The following is a 19,793-nucleotide window of genomic DNA, read 5'->3' as shown; positions in this document are numbered from 1 at the left end:
TTCCAAAAAGAAGTGAAAATGATACTAAATTGAAGTTCGAAGGAATAGAGCAAGAAGACAATGATATCAAAGTGATGGGGAAAATGAAGTGCAAGAACACGAGTACTGTCAAGCACATAATCACAAGCTAATCAGACGAAGTGAAGAGTAGCAATTATTAATCCAATGGAAATCAGTTTGCCTTTAAATCTGAATCAATCAGAGCAAATAATTACTATCATAACCTGTCATGGCATAATTTAAGGCATAAATATTTTTTCCTATGTACTTAGCTACCTCTGGAAACTCTTATAATCCTATATCTCCGTACGTGATTCCCTTGTCCATTTGTTCCCCCCATCCCTTCCCACCAATCTCCCTCCTGGCACTTATCCTTGTAAGCTGAACAAGTGCTACACCTGCCCTTACACTTCCTCCCTCACCACCATTCAGGGCCCCAGACAGTCCTTCCAGGTGAGGTGACACTTCACCTGTGAGTCAGCTGGTGTGATATACTGTGTCCGGGGCTCCCGGTGTGGCCTTCTATATACTTGTGAGACCCAACGCAGACTGGGAGAACATTTCGCTGAACACCTATGCTCTGTCTGCCAGAAGAAGCAGGATCTCCCAGTGGCCACACATTTCAATTCCACGTCCTATTCCCATTCCGATATGTCAATCCATGGCCTCCTCTACTGTCGAGATGAAGCCACACTCAGGTTGGAGGAACAACACCTTATATTCCGTCTGGGTAGTCTTCAACCTGATGGCATGAACATTGATTTCTCTAACTTCTGTTAATGCCCCTCCTCCCCTTCTCACCCCATCCCTATCCATTTATCTATTTATTTATTATTTTTTATATATTTTTTTACTTCTTCCTTTTTTTCCCTCTCTCTTTCCCTCTCACAATAACTCCTTGCCTGTTCTCCATCTTACTCTGGTGCTCCTCTCCCCCTTTCTTCCAAGGCCTTCCGTCCTATGATACTTCCCCTTCTCTAGCCTTGTATCCCTTTTGCTAATCAACTTCCTAGCCCTTAGCTTCATCCCTCCCCCTCCCGTCTTTTCCTATCATTTCGGGTCTCCCCCTCACCCTCCACTTTCAAATCTCCTACTATCTCTTTTTCCCATTAGTCCTCACAAACGGTCTCAACCTGAAACGTTGACTGTACTTCTTCCTATAGATGCTGCCTGGCCTGCTGCATTCCACCAGCATTTTGTGTGTGTTGATTTAATCCTATATCCCTCTAGTTGCGACATTTGTTCACTTTCAGCTTCTTCTACACTTCCAACTAGGTGGCTATAAGGTCAATTATATATTAGCTTGGGTAAAGACACTGTTCAGCTTGCACATTAACAACAACTTCTAGGATGAGACACTTCCATAGGGGATGAGCTCAGGGCTCATAGAAGCAGTTCTGCTTTTGGCTATCCCTTGTTCTCACCTTACTTTTGGGAGCTGGCACCAATTCAGACTGAGATGTACCAGAAAGTTACACAAAGTTTGCAAATTACCTGAAATCCAGCCAGAGCTGTAGTTCCTTAATAAAATTATTTTCTACCAGTTCTGGGAGATTTGTCTTGACCCTGGTCATAACTTGAATTCTTATTGGATCTGTACAACTTACTCCTCCACAGCTTAGTTAACAGTATTTCAGAGTACAGTAACTATGTCATTACCAGATTAAACAACATATTCATCCACTGAATATTTGGTAGATTAAAATATCATTTTTAAAGTTCTTTTGAAGGAAAAATGAGCACAAATCATCTAAATCAACAACACTGGGAGGTTAACACTGAAGTTTGAATATCTTGACATTTGTACTTTAATGTCGAGGATCAGTACGGTTAGTTTAAGAGATTACTGTGCATTACTGCCTTCAAGTACGGCCTCTAAACTCTTTTGGAGAGATTGAGCTATCAATTCTTCTGATCAAAAACAAATGTTATTTTTTGTATAATTGAGGAAAGAAACAAATTACAGCAGAGAACACAAACACATTTAATTTCACACACAATCTGACTACAAATAATGCAATTTGTGATAACAGAATTAATTCTTGTAATATTTGGTGAAAAACCATAAAATCTAAACACGAGAAAGTCTGCAGATGCTGGAACTCCAAAACAACACACACAAAATGCTGGAGGATCTCAGCAAGTCAGGCATCAACTATGGAAGTCAATACAGTTGACGTTTTGGGCTGAATCTCTTCTTCAGGATTTGCAAGGAAAGGAGAAGGTGCCAGAATTAAAAGGTGGGGAAGGGAAGGAGGATAGATAGATGATAGGTGAAGTTAGGTGTGTAGGAAAAATAAAGGGCTGGAGAGGGATGATTCTGATAAGAGAGGAGAGAGGACATAGGAGAAAGGGAAGGAAGAAAGCACCTGGGGGAGGTGATAGAGAGAGGGGAATAGAAGAAGATGGGAGGGGAAGGGAGAAACGTTTTTACTGGAAGGAGAAATCGATATTCATGTCATCAGGTTGGAGGCTACCCAAATGGAATACAAGACGTTGCTCCTCCACCCTGAGGGTGGCCTCATCTTGACACGAGACCATGGATCAACATATTGGAAGCGGAATGAAAATTGGAATTAAAATTTTTGGCCACCAGGAAGTTCCACTTTTGGCAGATGGAGCAGAGGTGCTCGATGAAGCAGTTCCTCAATTTACGACGGGTCTCACCAATGTAGAGAAGGCCGCATCAGGAACACTGGACATAATAGACAACCCCTGCAGATTTGCAGGTGTAGTGTTGCCTCACCTGGAAGGATGGTTTGGGGACGTGAGTGGGCAGGTGTAGCACTTTGGCCACTTGGAAGGGATGTGCCAGGAGGGAGATTAGTAGGGAGCAGAAAATAGACAAGGGAATTAAGGAGGGAATGATCCCTGCTTAAAGTGGAAAGAGAGGTAGGTAAAGATACGTGTAGTGGTAGGATCCCTCTGGAGATGGCAGAAGTTGTGGAGGATGATGTGCTGGATGCAGAGGCTCATGGGGTAGTAGGCAAGGACAAGAGGAACTCTGTCACTGTTCAGATGGTGGGAAGATGGGGTAAGTGAGGATGTTTGGGAAATGGAGATGTGGACGAGGGCAGCATTTATGTTGGACGAAGGGAAACCCCATTCATTGAAGGAGGAGGACATCCCTGACCTCCTGGAAATGAAAGCAGCATCCTGGGAACAGAAGCGGCAGTAGTGAAGGAACTAAGAAAAGTGAATAGCATTTTTACAGGAGACAGGGTGGGAAGAGGTATATAGCCATGGAAATTGGTAAGTTTATAAGTGTGTCACCAGAGATGGAGACAAAAAACGAGAAAGGGTAGAAAGGTGTCAGAAATGGACCAAGTGAATTTAAGGGCAGGGTGGAACTTGGGAGGCAAAGTTGATGAAAATGACAAGCACATCAAAGGTGCAGGAAGCAGCACCAATGCAGTCTTCAATGTGGTGGAGAAAGAGTTGGGACACTACCAGGGAAGGTTTGGGACATGGACTGCTCTACATAGAAAATGAAGAGGGAGGCTCAGCTGGGGCCCATGGGGGTGGCCACGGCTATCCCTAGAGTCTGGAGAAAGTGGGAGGAGTCAAAGAAGAAATTGTTGAGGGTGAGGACCAGTTCTGCCAGGAGATGGGTGGTGGTGGAGGGGAATTAGTTGGTTCTTTTATTAAGAAAACCATAAAGTAACTAGTTTGCAAAGTACCAAGGTAACTTACTACTTAAAAAGAAATAATAACACAACTCCAATTAACTCTTAAATCTAATGCAATAATCTAACACGTATTTATTGGAAGATTAAACCCTTGCATTATTGGCTGATATTTGAACTTAATTACAAATCTTAATTTTTATTTGTCACTAATTAGAATGACCACAGTTTCAATTTTTCTCAGCAACAAGCAGTTCATTAGATGATCATTTTCACTTTGCCATTTTTTAAAAAAATAACGTGCCCCAGTTTACTTAACAATTAATGTCAATTTTAGAAGTGCAACTCAGAACTCACACATTTTAAAATTTTGAAATGAAAACAACACCTATTGGTGTGGCACTTACTGATGGGTTTGTGAAATTTGCTTAGCAATTTCATATGCCATTGGATCTCTATCAAGGGCAAACACTGTGATGTCAGAGGCTTGGGAAAGGATCGTCTTTGTGTGGCCCCCTGCTCCAAACGTCATGTCCAGAAATATCTGCAAAAAAAATGACAATTAGAAAAATGAAAATATTTTCTGGTGATTAACAAGTGTTAGCATGCAGTGTTCTTTTACAGCCAAACACTGCAGGCTGTGATGAGGTATCTCCATAGCCTCTCATTGTCTTCCAAATGAAGTGCATGATGTTACAACTACTAAACCCCCAACCCTCTTGCTTCTCAAGTCTCTGATCACCTGTTTCCTGAGTACACTTGTAGTTAACTTGAATAACCCTCATCTTATTTAGCTTGTGTAAGTCTTACATTTGTCTTACTATAATTTCAATAGACCACAAGACTCATCAGCTGCACATCATATTGTAAAGTTTCAAAGTGCAAAGAAAAAAGAAGTGAAGATTCCATACATTTGAAATTTTAAAAAATTGGACAAATATTCAACAGGTCAGGAGCATCTTTGGATAGAGAAATATTTCAGGTTGATAACTTTTCATCAGAATTGGGAAAATTTAGAAAACAAAGATACTTTATGTTGCAGGGATGAGGGAGGTGTGGAATGAAAAACAAATGAGTATATATGAGCGGGTGCAAAAGAGAATAGATGATAGATTGGTGTTGACAGAGAGCATAAAAAGGTTGAATAAGGAATAAAACAAAGAGAAAATAAAGGAAAGAAACAAAAAAAAATCACTAGATACAGCACTGGTTGGAAATGTGAATAAGGGGAACTCTCATAAAGCCAAGCTGCATTTGTGGACAGCAAAGTAAACTGAGTGAGTACATCAGAGTTTTCAAGAAAGTATCAATTAAAAAACTGCAGATGCTGTAAATTCTCAACGCTGGAAACGGTCAACAGGCCGAACTATATCTATAAAGAAACATAGCCATTAATCCAACGGATCTATCCTCTACCATACTCCTGAGGTGATTTTGGGGACCCAGAGGGGATTTAGGGTTTAGGGACATGGATATAGGGAATTAGAAGTCAGGCCAGAGTCTAAGCCTCCGTGCCACATTCCAAGGCCAGCAACGCAGACATGGGAGTTCCCGAGTTCAAGTCTGCTGGAGGGTGGAGGCCAAAGATGGGCCGAGGTTGAAGGACTGTGTGGATGGGTGGGTGGGAGGGTGGAAAAGGGTTTGGTGTGCTGCTGTCATTTTGTTGCTTGTTGTGTTCTGTGTTGTTCTGTTGGGCACTTGTGGGCATGTTATGTTGGCTCTGGAGTGTGTGGCAACACAAGCAGGCTGCTCCCAGCATACCCTTAGGTTGTATTGGTTGTTAATATGAACCAGACATTTCACTTAATGATTCAATGTACAGTACTGTGCTAAAGTCTTAGGGACATATATAGGCTAGGGTGCCTAACACTTTGCACAGTACCGTAGTAACTTTATGTATTGCACCATACAGCTGCCGCAAAAAAAAAACAAATTTCATGACAGATGTGAGTGATGATAAACCTGATTCTGATATGGGTCTCTGTTGTGGACTGAGTGTAGGAAGGGGCAGGGAGAGGGAATCATGTTTGGGAAAAGGGGAAGGGAGCAGGAAGCACCAGAGAGACATTCTGCAATGATCAATAAACCAATTGTTTGGAATCAAATGATCTTGCCTAGTGTCTGAAGGCTGGGTGTGTCTGCACTCGCACCACCATCCTCGCCCTTGGCATTCCTCTGCCACCTGTGCCACATCCCACCACCAGCACTCCACCTTCACCATTCCCAACATCCTTTGTTCTTGCCAGATTTACAAACTTGTTCTCCGCTCCATGTTAACAAATACAGTACTGGGTACCCTAGCTACTATATATGCCTAAGACTTTTGCACAGTACTATATATGTGATAAATTTGAATCTTGGAGCATCCAAACCATCAATCCTTCTACTTCCCACATCAATGTCTGATCTGCTCAGTTGCCCCAGAGTATCTTGAATGCAGATGTTCTGCCGGACAAGTCACCTAATGTATCTTTAGAGCTTTAAGTATAGAAGTGACCACATCTTCAGCATTAAAGGCAGTGCATTAATTTGGAAGAAGTGTGTGTGAATTGCTGCTTTAGTTGGAAAAACTTGTTTTTCTGAAAAGTGAAAAGGTTCAAGATAAAACGGCAAGCGGCTTTATCAAATGGTATATGAATGAGAGAATGGATGTTGGTGGAAATGCTGGAGAGAACCAGGGACTAGAAGGACCCAACCTTTCAGTATGCTGAAAGGGGAGAAATGAAAGGCATATTTGATGGTGGCACCTTGTTAAATTGCAGATGATGATCCATTAAATGTGAAGGTTGATGGGTGGAACATGAAGAAAATTGGAAATCTCTCATAAAAAAGATCAGGTGACTTTCTATGTTATTCAGCATATAGCTGTGAAAATGTCATTCTGTTGAATCATTTTATATGTCTGAACTTATGAACCTAGACGGTGAGATCATTATTGTTACTTATGTGCTGACCTGTAAATTTTGACACCATGGCCACAGACGATCCAAGAAAAAAGCAGGTAACAAAAATTCCATTTCTCCTTGAATATTTCCATCAGCTTACATATGTGCATTAAAAGGCACTTAAGCTCTTTGCAGCATACTAGGATAGTAAATTTCCTCATTTTTCATGTATGAAAGCTACAAAGCAGTCCAGTAACTCCAGTCCAAATATATTAAATATATTCTTGCTTCAAGTGTAGCTGCAAAGACAAGCACATAACCCAGACTGGCACTTCAGTGAATTACTGAAAGAGCACTACCAGAGATTGTTTAAAGTGCCATCTGTTGGCAGATATTCTGAAAAGACCCTATCTGCCTGTTCATGGGTTGCCTGATTCTCCTACTGCTGTTTTTAATAATTATTTGCTGTTTTGTGCAACCGGACTGTTACAATGGCTACATAATAAGCACCAGTCATATAGTAATTCATCATCAGGAAGTAGGGAAAACTTAATCTATTTACTCAGGTGGCATTTGTAAACTGGAGGAGGAAGCCCCGATGGTAAACAATAGGATGCTGTTTTCTCTTAGTGTCTACTAATATGCAATATTCAGATAATGTTATTGTTGTAAGTCTAAGTTGGAACAGGGAAACTTAGAAAACCAATATGTACTGCTACTTGTTATAACTTATTCAGGTGACTTGGATTACAATTTCTATTTTTCTTATTTCCCTCCCCCCATCTTCTTGTGGAGGATAACTCTGGAAGAATAACTATTTGCACAGAAGAAAACTATTAAAAATGAGTCTTTTGTAGAATAGTCAAGTCTGGATTCCAGCAGAAAGGTTTTTAACAGAATTGTGAACCTGATAGATTAAAGATAGTGGACTCATGTTATTTGTAAGAAAGGAACTGTGCAAAATAGACAAATGAGACACAACCATTTCGTGCAGTTAATTGCATTAGCCTAGAAATCTTCCATACTTATTAACAAGTTTACTGGTTGTTACATAATAACTAGAATATCAAAATATCAGACTGAAACTTCTTAAGAGACATTTCATTCTAATTATTTGACAGCACAGTTCCCACTCTACAAGATTTTATTTTGAGAAAAGACTCCTCATTAGAAAGACTAATGAGAATATTTTTCCTTGAAGACCAGCAACATTGTTTTTCTGTCAACAAAGGCTCATTTACAGACGCACAACATCATTATAATTCATGTAATTTTGCAATCAAGTGGCAATAATTACTAATCTTACTGCTAATCTATTTACTAGGATAAATTTGCATCTTGAAAACATAAATACAACAATCTATTGTAAGCATAGCTGCGGCTCATCAATTCAGCAATTAACAGTGCATTCAATAAAATTGAGAGCCACTTACTTGGATGGAGTGAAAATCAAATCGTGAGTAGCCCACTGAGCCCCTCAAGACTGCCTGACCTTTCAGTGAAATCATGGCTGATCTGTGACTCAATTTCTTTCCTTTAAAATCCCTAAAACATTTGGTTCACTAAACTTTAATCAATCTCAGATTGTAAATTATCTGATCTCTATGAAAATTAAGGATATAAAATTGTCGAGTGAATTGGCCTACTTTCAGATTTTTCTATATCTTTTAGAAAAGTATTGAATGGTTTTTCATAAAATTACATTATCTTTCTCTCAAAGTTATTGTTTTGCACAATTTTGCAATTAATTAGATAATTACAACAGCTAATTTGTCCTCAGGTAGACCTAATTAATCAAGTAGAACTGTTAATTTGGGCAGCATGGTAGCATCGTGGTTAGTACAACGCTTTACAGTACAGTCAACCCAGGATCAACTCCTGCTGCTGCCTATAAGGAGTTTTTAAGTTCTCCCCGTAACCACATGGATTTCCTCTGGGTGCTCCGGTTTTCTCCCACAGTCCAAAAACGTACCGGTTGGCAGGTTAATTGGTCATTGTAAATTGTCCTGTGATTAGGCTAGGGTTAAATCGGGGGATTGTTGGCCGGCGTGGCTCGAAGGGCTGAAAGGGTCTATTTCACGCTACATGTCAATAAATAAATCATTTTTGCTTATGCAGACAAATAGGAATCACCCTCCATTACTTAAACCACTACCGTCAAAATTGATTTCAAATGAGATGAACATCAAGTGAGGAAGGTGAGAAGATTATGAGAACTTGTGGCATGTTCTGAAATGGGATCCATCTTCAATAGCTGATTGAAGAATTGAAATGGGTGCATGTCAAATAGTTATTTGAAAGATGTCACCTATAATTTTGAATTCATTAAATAATGCACAGAAGTGCCAGGTTAATTTGTTCTTATGCTTTAAAACAGAATTCAAATTTCCTAACTTGAAGGGCACTATCATGCATAAAAGTACAGGGATTAGATAGCCTTTGTATATTTTGTCAAGATCATTGGTGATGTAATGGAAAAATGAAATACATTATAGAATTCACTATTTCTCTAAAAATCTTATCAATTTCAGTGCACACCTAAAGCCCAATTGCATAGAAAGATACAAGGAGCAGTGAGCCATGTAACTAAAATACAAAATGCTTCCAATACAGACCAGGGCCTTTTTGGACATTTAGGACATGCAGTATTACAGATTTTTGAAACTGGTGCTCCAGAGCAAGTCTCAGATATATTATTTTACAGTAGTTACATTACATGCAACATACACGTTAATTTAGACCATGAATCATATTATTAACATAATAGAGAAACTAGTGTTTATTTTCTCACAAAGATTAAATTTACTTAGACAACTTAGTTACTGGAAATACTGAATTTTCTTTTATGAAGTCACAAAAATATGCAAATGTTAAATATTAACTTCAAAAATTTCCACTTTCTTAGCTGTATCAACACATTAAACAATGGCAGCCAATATTTTTGATCTTTATACCTTTGAGGATATACCAAGCACAGTGGATAGAGGGGAACAGGTAGATGTTATTTACTTGGATTCCAGAAGGCGATCGGTACGGTGCCACATAAAAAGACTTATTCATAAGGATGGATAAAGCTGGGGTGACATATTAGCATGATAGAGGATTGGCTAACTAATAGAAAGCAGAGAATTGGGATACGAGTGTTTCTCTGGTTGGCAATCAGTGGTGAGCGGTGTGCCACAGGGGTTGGTGCTAGACCTGCAACTGTTCACGATATACATTAATGATCTGGAAGAGGGGACCAGGTGTAGTGTATCTAAGTTTGCCGATGATACTAAATTGAGTGGAAAAGCAAATTGTGCAGAAGATATGGAGACTCTGCAGAGAGATATAGATAGATTAAGAGAGTGGGCAAGGGGCTGGCTGATGTAGTACGATGTTGGCAAATGTGAGGTCATCTACCTTGGAAGGAAAAATGAAGGAGTAGATTATTATTTAAATGGTAAAAAATTGCAGCATGCTGCTGTGCAGATGGATTTGGGAGTGCTTGTGCATGAATCACAAACGGTTGGTTTGCAGATGCAGCAGGCCGTCAAGAAGGCAAATGGAATGTTGGCCTTCATTGCTAGAGGGATTGAACCTAAGACCAGGGAGGTTATGCTGCAACTGTACAGGGTACTTTTGAGGCCGCACCTGGATTACTGTGTGCAGTTCTGGTCTCCTTACTTGTGGAAGAATACACTGGCATTGGAGGCAGTACAGCAAACGTTCACCAGGTTGATTCCAGAGATGAGGGGGTTAGACTATGAGGATAGAGTGAGTCGCCTGGGACTGTACTTGCTGGAATTCAGAAGAATGAGAGGATTTCTTATAGAAACATATAAAATTATAAAAGGGATAGATAAGATAGAGGCAATAAAGTTTCTTTCCACTGGTAGGTGAGACTAGAACTACGGGACATAGCCTCAAGATTTAGGGGAGTAGATTCAGGACGGAGATGATGAAGAACTGCTTTTCCCAGACAGAGGTGAATTTATGGAATTCTCTACCCAATGAAGCAGTGGAGGCTACCTCAGTAAATACATTTAAGATAAGGTTGGATAGATTTTTGCCTAGTAGGGGGATTAAGGGATATGGTGAAAAGGCATGTAGGTGGAGATGAGTCCATGGCCAGATCAGCCATGATCTTATTGAATGGTGGACCAGGCTCAGTGGGCAAGATGACCTACTCCTGCTCCAATTTCTTATGTTCAACAGAACTTCCTGAAGATTTGAAGATTCATTTATAATTAAACAACTGTGATTTTTCAACTGGTTAATAAGCAAAACCTGCTTTTCTGAACCAATAAAAAATATACATGCTAATAATTTTACTTTTTTATTTATTGGGATACAGTGTGGAACAGGTCTTTCTGGCTTTTTACGCCATCCCACCTAGCAATCCCCCAATTTAATCCTAGCATAATCATGGGACAATTTACAATGACCAATTAATCTACCAAACAGTATGACTTTGGACTGTGGGAGCAAACTGGAGGACCCAAAGGAAACAGCTACATTAAAAAAAAACAAGTTACAGATATGTTGACATGAGAGACTGCAGCCGAAGTGAGTCAGGCAGTATATTTATGGACAGAAATCATCATTTATTTGTTTCAACTATACAAGACCTTAGTTAGATTCCACTTGGGAGTACTGTGTTCAGTTCTGGTCACCTCACTGCAGGAAGGATGTAGATACTATAGAGAGAGTACAGAGGAAGTTTACAAGATGTTGCCTGGATTGGAGAGCATGACTTATGAGAATAGGTTGAGTGAACTTGACCTTTTTTCCTTGGGGCGATGGAAGATGAGAGGTGACCTGTATAAGATGATGAGAGGCATTGTTTGTGTGAATAGCCAGAGGCTTTTTTCCAGAGCTGAAATGGCTAACACGAGGGGACATAGCTTTAAGGTGCTTGGAATAGGTACAAGGGGGATGTCAGAGGTAGGTTTTTCACACAGGGAGTGGTGGGTGCATGGAATGCACTGCCAGTGACAGTGGTAGAGGTGAATACAATAGGGTCTCTTAAGAGATACTTAGATAGGTACATGGGAGTTTACAAAACTACACAATTATGCAGTAGGGAAATTCTAGGCAGTTTCTAGAGCAAGTTACATTTAGGCCAAGGGGCCTGTAATGTGCTGTAGATTTCTAAGTTCTAAATGTACAGTTGACTCTAACAAAGGAACCGCACTTCAGTTTCTGCCTTGCTAGTCTCCAATCTGACGGCATGAACATCAATTTCTCTAATTTCTGGTAACCACCACCCTCCCAATCTGCCCATTACCCACACATTTCTCTCTCTCTTCATCTCCTCTATACTCCATGGTCTTCTCCAATTATATTCCATCTCCTCCAGACCTTTGTCGCTTCTGCCTATCACCTGCCAGCTCGTGCACCATTCCTTTTCCCCCAGCTTTCCATACTGGCTATTGCTCCTCCTTCCAGTTGATAAAGAAACTTGACCCAAAAGATGACCATGCAGTTCGCTCCACAGATACTGTCTGACCCACTGAGTTCCTCCAGTGCTTTGTTTGTTGTTACAAATGTTGAGTTATATATCTCATACCCAAATGATTCTTATTTCACATACTAAAATGAGCAGTGTACTAGGGAAAATAACAAATAGTCATAAAGTGATATTGCATGGAAATAGAACCTTGGTCTCAACATGCCTATGCTGAGCAAGGTGCTTTCCTCTGCCAGTCACTTTTTCAAATAATCATTAACATTAGTAAATGTTCTGGTGAAAGTCAACGCAGTTTTCAAAAACTATTGAAACTTGACCAAAATTTATCCTCCTTTACAGGAAACTGTGGTAATATTTTAACTATGTCACTTACAGTACAGTGCAAGAGTCTTACACACCCGGTGTCCAAGACTTTAGCGCAGTATTGTATTTGTCAAGGTGGAGTGGAGAGTTTGTAACTCCAGCGGGAGCAAAGGATGTTGAGAACGGCAAGGGTAGAGTGCCATGGGAGGGATGGAGGACAGGTGGCAGAGGAGCAGTGCCAGGGGCAGGAAGTGGTGCAGGTGGAGATACACCCAGCCCTGAGACACCAGGCAAAGTCATTTGATTCCTAAACTATTGGTTTATTGATCATTACTGAACATTTCTCTGGTACTTCCCACTCCTTCCCCTCTCCCATCCCTTTTCCCCAACCATGATTTCCCCTCTCCTTGCCCCCTTCCCACTGTCAGTACAGAGGCCCATATTAATAATAGCTTTATCATCACTCACATGTCATGAAATTTTTTTGCAGCAGCAGTACGGTGCAATATCCAAATTGCTATTGTAATGTGCATAAGTTTTAAGCATCTCAGCTACACATATTTGTGCCCAAGACTTTTGCACAGTAACTTATGTAAAAAAAAAAATTTGTTTCAGGTCGAGGCCCTTCATCAGTACTAATTTTTGATGGTCTACATTGCTTCCAGAGAAAGGAAGCTTATCAACTTAATATTGATTACACAGAAACTGAAATACTTAGATATTATAAATCTACACATTAGTAGCTGGCAAGTCATCATTATTATCAAAGAACAAAAAAAGTACACATGAAATCAAAGGCAAATGATTCCCCAAGTTTCATTATCTAGAGTAAGTGTTGTAAAATATAAAGAATCAATTTTATTTGCCATATACATTTACAGTACATGCATTAGGAAATTGCTGTGGTGTGATGGCACTACATGCAACAAAAAATAACATGGTACTCCAAAATGAACAATTAATAATTAAATAGTAAAGCAATGACTAGAATACTGTATGAGATGGAAGCAAACATCATATCACTTTTGTGCTCTGACTTGAGGAAAAATTTACAATACAATTAGAATTTTATCAGTCCACAGATAACCTGTCTTAGGGCAATTTTCTACAGAAACAATTTGGCCAAAAAGTTATTTATGCACTTTATTTTTGTTGAAAAAGCTTCAGGAATTCTGTGAATTACATTCTTTCTGGTAATATAATGTACCAAGTATTTCACTGTGTACACCCAAGGATGTCTTTCTGCAGCCTACTCCACTGAAGTGCTCTTAATGTTGCCTTCACATAAACAAAGATATAACCACACACTGGACAGTAATACTATCCTACTCTTGTCCCCATGCTCTGCTACGTGCAGATTTTTGCTCTGAAATTTCCTTAAAGTTCCATGGAGTGTTTCTCCTTCAACTGTTGAGCTCCCTCCAAAATTGAGGAACAGTCTGCTTTCAGCTTCTTCCAACAACACCTAGCACTTTGAGGCGTTTGCTTATACTTATTCAACTTTGTAAATCAGAAGAGAGTGCAGTGTGAAGTGTATATTTTAACAATCAACTACCATATTCACATGGCTCAGCAATAATTGCTTCAATGATGGTGAGCAACATTGCCTGCAATGTTTAGACACATAGATAATCTACAGCACAATACAGGCCCTTCAGCCCACAATGCTGTGCTGAACATGTACTTACTTCAGAAATTACCTAGGGTTACCCATAGCCCTCTATTTTTCTAAGCTCCATGTACCTATCCAGGAGTCTTAAAAGACCTTATTGCATCCATCTCCACCACTGTTGCCGGCAGCCCATTCCATGCGCTCACCACTCTCTGTGTAAAAAAAACTTACATCTCCTCTGGACCTACTTCCAAGCACCTTAAAACTGTGCCCTCTCTTTTTGGGGTAAGATACTGTTTGGGGAGAGTGACAGGAACAGAAGGGGAATTGTTGCTAATGAAGGAAGAAAAATCATGTATCTGCACCTGTCTTTACTTGCTACCATCAGCTGATTGTCAGTTTTGTCCTGCAAGGCAAAGAAAAGTGCATCATCACTGAAATGGGTAGACACTCAATAACATGTTTTGCCTGCTCACTGCCAAACATAAAGGTGATACCTGCATCAGAGGCCACTTGCAAGGAAATCTCATAATCCCCAATGTCTGATTTTAGGAACTGAAGAACACTAGATTATTGCTTGAACTACCATGGCTCTGACTCTTGTGTTGTTTCTTGTGCTGCTTTGTTTTTCCTCTTGTCGACCCACAATCAGTGCCTTACGAACAGCTTCTTTCCCTCTGCCATCAGATTTCTGAAATGTCCACAAGCCCATGAATACTCCCTCACTATTCCTCTTTTGCATTATTTATTTATTGAACTTGGGGTAATTTTAATGACTCATTCAATACTGCTGCTGCAAAACAACAGATTTCAGAATGTGTCAATTATAATAAAACTGATTCTGAATTTATGTATACTTTCTTTTTTCTTTATTCCTATGTCCCCATGAAGTTGCTGCAGGTTTTTCCACTTTATCTGTATCTCACCATATTTGTGCACGTGACAATGAACTCAACTTGACAGTGCCTCATCCTTTTTCCAAAGAGGGCTGCAAATTGACATGGAAAAGACTGACATTATATTGTATAATTATTTATTATGAATTCAACTTGGTTACTTTGAACAATGGTTAATCAATATATTTAATTTGTTTAAAATTAAGTGTTTTAATCAGTTTTATTAAGCCTTGCACTATCAAGAGTTAATTAGATCAGCATTTGGAAGAATCTTGGACAAGGAGATGGTACCATAACATATCTAAATTGAATTGGAGTAAGTAGGTTTGAGTCAAGTAACCTTTCCCCTACATGATGCTCAGATCACTGCTGGAAGTGAATTAAACTAGTGAAACTATGTAACATAGACACAGATTTTAAAACTCTGCTTATGTTTATGCTTTGAATCCTTAAGATAGTGAAATTGTTTTGAGGTGCCCTGACACGAAATCCATGATTAAACCATTCTCTTCTGGGCTTCAAGGGATGAGCTGTTGCTTGTTGTAATTTGATTTCTTGATGGTGCAGAATTAATTGAGAAGAGCCACAATTTGCATTATCAGCATTCTGTAACTGTGCAGCCCTCTGGTGGACGAATCCTGCCCAGTGGGTCTGGTGTCATGCCAAGTAATCACAATTAGACCCTTGTAGGTAGACTGATGAATCCAGTGGAAATCTGCACAAGAAAACCATGGGAGTCAGGGCTTGCAAAGTATAGAAATGGTGATACAACTTGTTTATGTAATTCTTGAGGCAGTGATTCTACCTGAAGTGAAATCTCTTATTCATTTCAAATTTTCATGCAACTAATCACCTTCAACTATTTACTCATTCTATTTTTCCTGCATAATCACCATTAGAAAGCTTACCAAATGACTTCTTGCAATATAACTGAGTTCAGAGCTGTAATCTGTCCATTTATAGGATCGATTATTTTCTTAGAGGAAAATTAAAAGTAAATTTCAGAGTGGAATCATTCAATTTTTTTTCTTTCAGAGTTTAAAGAACTGGTTCTGCTTTCTCAAGGAAATATCCTATCTGCACACAGATCATATTTAAAAATTTTAGGGGAAACAATCAACAGTGCAAAATGAATGCATCATAATAGCAGTGTACACAATTTCTGAAATGTTTTCAGATCAGAGTTTCCCTCCCCATATAAAATTATGTTGTATACGACACAAAACAGAACCGTATTTTAAGACAGCAAGGACTGCAACCAAATAAAACAATTGCCAAGTATCCTCATGTCATTTGGTTTGAGTTATAATTCCAAACAAGAATAATGAACTTCTGCAGTAGGTGGCATTGAAAATGTTTTTCAAGCAGTACTGTATTAAGTTGCCTTTTTAAACTCTTTCCATATTGATCATGGGTTACTTTGAAAACCCTTACAAATTTCATGACCCAAAATAACAGTAAGCAACCTTATGTTGCACAACTAATTTCAAGGTAATTATGGAAAAGGATTCATCTGGTCCTCGGGTTAAGACCTAAATTGGAGAAAAGCCAATTCTGAAGTTATCAAAAAAGGATCTAGCAAGTGCGGATAGGGACAGGTTGTTTTCTAACAAAGGTGTAAGTGGGAGGCTTTCAAAAGTAAGGGTTTGGGAGTACAGAGATTGTATGTTCCTGTCAGAATAAAAGGCAAGGTTTAACAGGCTTAGGGAACCTTGGTTTCCAAGAGATATTGGGGCCCTGGTTAAGAAAAAGGAGGTGCATAGCAGGTACAAAAACAAATAAGGTACACAAGGAGTCTGAGAAATGCAAGAGAATATTAAAGGAGGAAATCAAGAGGGGTCAAAGAAGAATGAGGTTGCTCTAGCAAAGTGAAGGAGAACCCCAAGGGCTTCTACAATCAAATAGTTCTTCAAGGAAGTTAGCAGGAAATTTGATGAAGTCAGTGGATGTTGTCTGCATAGACTTTAGCAAGGCCTCTTTCCACAAGGTCCCACTTAGGAGGATGGTCAAAAAGATTCAGTCACTTGGCATACAAGATAAGGTTGTAAATTGGATTAGATATTGGCATTGCAGAAAAAGCCAGAGACTAGAAATAGGTGGTTGCCTCTCTGACTGGAAGCCTGTGACTCATGGTGTGTCACAGGGGTTGGTGCTGGGTCTATTGTTGTTTGTCATCTACATCAATGATCTGGATAATAATGTGGTAAACTGGATCAGCAAATTTGCAGATGACACCAAGTTTTAGTGTGTAGTGGACAGTGAGGAAGACTATCAAAGCTTACAGTAGAATCTGGACCAGCTGGAAAAAAAGAGCTGAAAAATGGTAGATGGAATTTAATTCAGACCAAGTGTGAGATGATGCACTTGGAGAGGACCAACCAGGGTAGGTCTAACACAGTGAGCAGTAGGGCACTGAGGAGTGTGATAGAACAGGGGAGTCTCAGAATACTGCTGGTTGCCTGCATTTTGATCGCTGGTGGGATCACTGTTCCCGGAAAGGGGAGACTTCCTTTTCACCACTGGTGGGATTGCTCTACTGCCAGAGAGGGAAGCAGCCCCTCTTCCCAGAAAATGTTACCCAGATTTTCTGTGGTTTGGATATGGAATTTATTTTTCAGTCTATAGTTTTTATATTCTGTTTTTTGCCCACACTCTCTCAATTTTCTGTGCAGGGGAGGGGGATTTGGTGGGTCAATGTGTTTGTTCCGTTTTTGTTTATTTTTTGTGCGGGGAGAAGGGATTTGGGGTTTGATGTTCGTGCTGCCGTTCTTTGCTTTCTTGGTATCACAGCTAGCTTGATAACAAATGGACCTTTGAAGGAAATCCAAAATTCTTTGAAAGTGGTGACACAGGTAGAAAGGGTCATAAAGAAAGCTTTTGGCACATTGGTCTTCATTAATTAAAGTTTGATACAGGAGTTGGGAATGTTATGTTGAAATTATACAAGATGTCGGTGAGGCATTGAGAGGGGTATGGAATGCTATGGTCCAACTGCAGGTTGAAGGGACTAGGTAGATTACTGGTTTGGCACGGATTAACTCTAACATTGGCACAAGAAATTCTGCAGATACGGAAAATCCAGAACAACCCACACAAAATGGTGGAGGAACTCAGCAGATCAGGCAGCATCCATGGAAATGAAGAAACAGTTGACGTTTCAGGCCGAGACTGTTCTTCAAAGCATTCTCCTGAAATACAGGTTGGGAAACAATGGCAAATATGACAACTTTAAAAATATATACACCTTCTGTGTTAATTAGGTCATAAATGGCAACTTTGTGACTGATAAGGAAATCTACCAGTAATTCTGTCTGCCCCACATCTGACTTTAGATTTACCAATGAGATTGACTCTGTAACATCATTTAAAATAGCTTGGTAAGTCATTCAAATCAAGAAGCACTTTCGAGTGTTTATATTCTTCTGGTATTATATTAAAAGGTACGCAACTAAGATTTCCAATTTCAGCAGAAGTTGGTGTTGACTGTTCCAACAGTAAAGACAGAAAGTTTGTTTTGCGACTGGTATTTACAATAGTTCAGTTTTAAATGGCCTAAGCAGTAAACAAACCTATGAGGCAGGCTAGGATATTAACACTGAATCTAAAAAGTTCAATTCTCCTGATTCATTTTGTCTGATTCTATGGTTCTTGTGAGGCAGCCTTGAAAGCAAATTATTACCAAAACCTATATGTAACTAAAATGCAACATATATGGCTGAAAGCATGCCATTTCAGTATCATTCTTCCTACTTAACCCTATGAATGTGAAACAAAGGCAGCATTATGTGGCTAAGGAATTGTGCTGGCACTAATTGCTGCAGTATTGGGTCTCATGACTAGGAAACAGCACGTAAGGAAAGAAGGACCACTCCACTTCTTAAAGGTTCAAATCACTTCTGCACTATCACTGAGTAGCCTACAGAAGACAATGTGGAATTCAACTCTAACATGGAAACCAGACATCCTTTACATATCCATCTTGCCAAGATTTTCCAAAATCAGGTCTTCACCCTTTTGTTTTATGTTCACTTAGCATACCAATATCTGTTGTAATATCTGTATACACGCTGCATAGCATATCCTCCTATATATCCTTGTGTCATTAGAAAATTTAGCACCTGCACCTTCAATAGCTTTATCCAATTTCCGTAAAATGCCAAAAATTAATGTCTTTGCACCAATTCCTGTGGCTCACCAATCATTAAAACTTGAAAACTAGAAAAACAAATCTACTTATGCCTCCTGTTTCCTGTCAGAAATTAATCTTTTTTCCATGTCATTACCTGCTGCACCATGAGCTTTTGTTTTCTACAATAATCTTCAATGCAGCATCTCATCAAAGTCTTTCTGTGTTTCAAAGGACAGTCACAATTCCACCAAATGCCTGGGATCTGTGTTGCAGTTGTACACTTAACCATTAACCCAACTGAAACTGATGCTCATAAAATATCTCCTGGTTTGACATGTTTTGATGTGTCATGCTATTCCAAGACTGGTAATTCCTAGTTCCACAATATCTAGCCAAAGGAAATAGTCTTGCAGAACCTACTGTCAACAAAATCCCCTTTCACTCTTAAACATTTCACAAAATATAGGCTTATTTTTATCAATCTTATTGGATATCTTCTTAAAAATTAATTCAGTGAAATTTTGCTTCATTCCTTCCACAGCTACTTCATCCATTCTAAGAAAACCAAATTTGTGTCATTGCCCTCCAAAGTCCTTGCAATGGAAAACAACATAATGTTTGATAATTTGGAAAATCTATTGCTTAATTACTCCTCAAAATCTTCAAAAACAATTCTTACGAACATAAACAAATACTTATATATCAATATGTTCTCCCCATTTCCTGCAGATCATTCGTAGCCGTTCTAAAACCAGCAACATAAGGAACCACTTCTGAATCAGCATTTCACAGGGGCTGCTGCCTCTACAATGGCCTGATCAATTACTTTTCATACCTGTTCCATTTCATAAAGTGCTTGGTTAAGTAAACACCAAGGATGTAATACCTTT

At 39.3% G+C, this 19,793-nt stretch overlaps 1 protein-coding gene across 3 annotated transcripts in view; it reads right to left on the bottom strand.

Moving 5' to 3' along the window:
• mettl15 (methyltransferase 15, mitochondrial 12S rRNA N4-cytidine) overlaps positions 1–19,793 on the bottom strand; it is an 86,601-nt gene that overhangs the window by 51,070 nt on the left and 15,738 nt on the right. For 2 of the 3 annotated variants that reach the window (XM_073049708.1, XM_073049709.1), the window contains exon 2: positions 4,034–4,170. In XM_073049708.1, the coding sequence (XP_072905809.1) occupies positions 4,034–4,170 (137 nt within the window). Of the gene's footprint in view, positions 1–4,033; positions 4,171–14,243; positions 14,266–19,793 lie in introns of those variants that run through there. The other variant, XM_073049710.1, reaches the window with a different exon arrangement.

This window comes from Hemitrygon akajei, chromosome 6 (genome assembly GCF_048418815.1).
Source record: "Hemitrygon akajei chromosome 6, sHemAka1.3, whole genome shotgun sequence".
NCBI classification, from domain to species: Eukaryota; Metazoa; Chordata; class Chondrichthyes; order Myliobatiformes; family Dasyatidae; genus Hemitrygon; species Hemitrygon akajei.
This window is presented reverse-complemented; position numbering and strand designations above follow the sequence as displayed.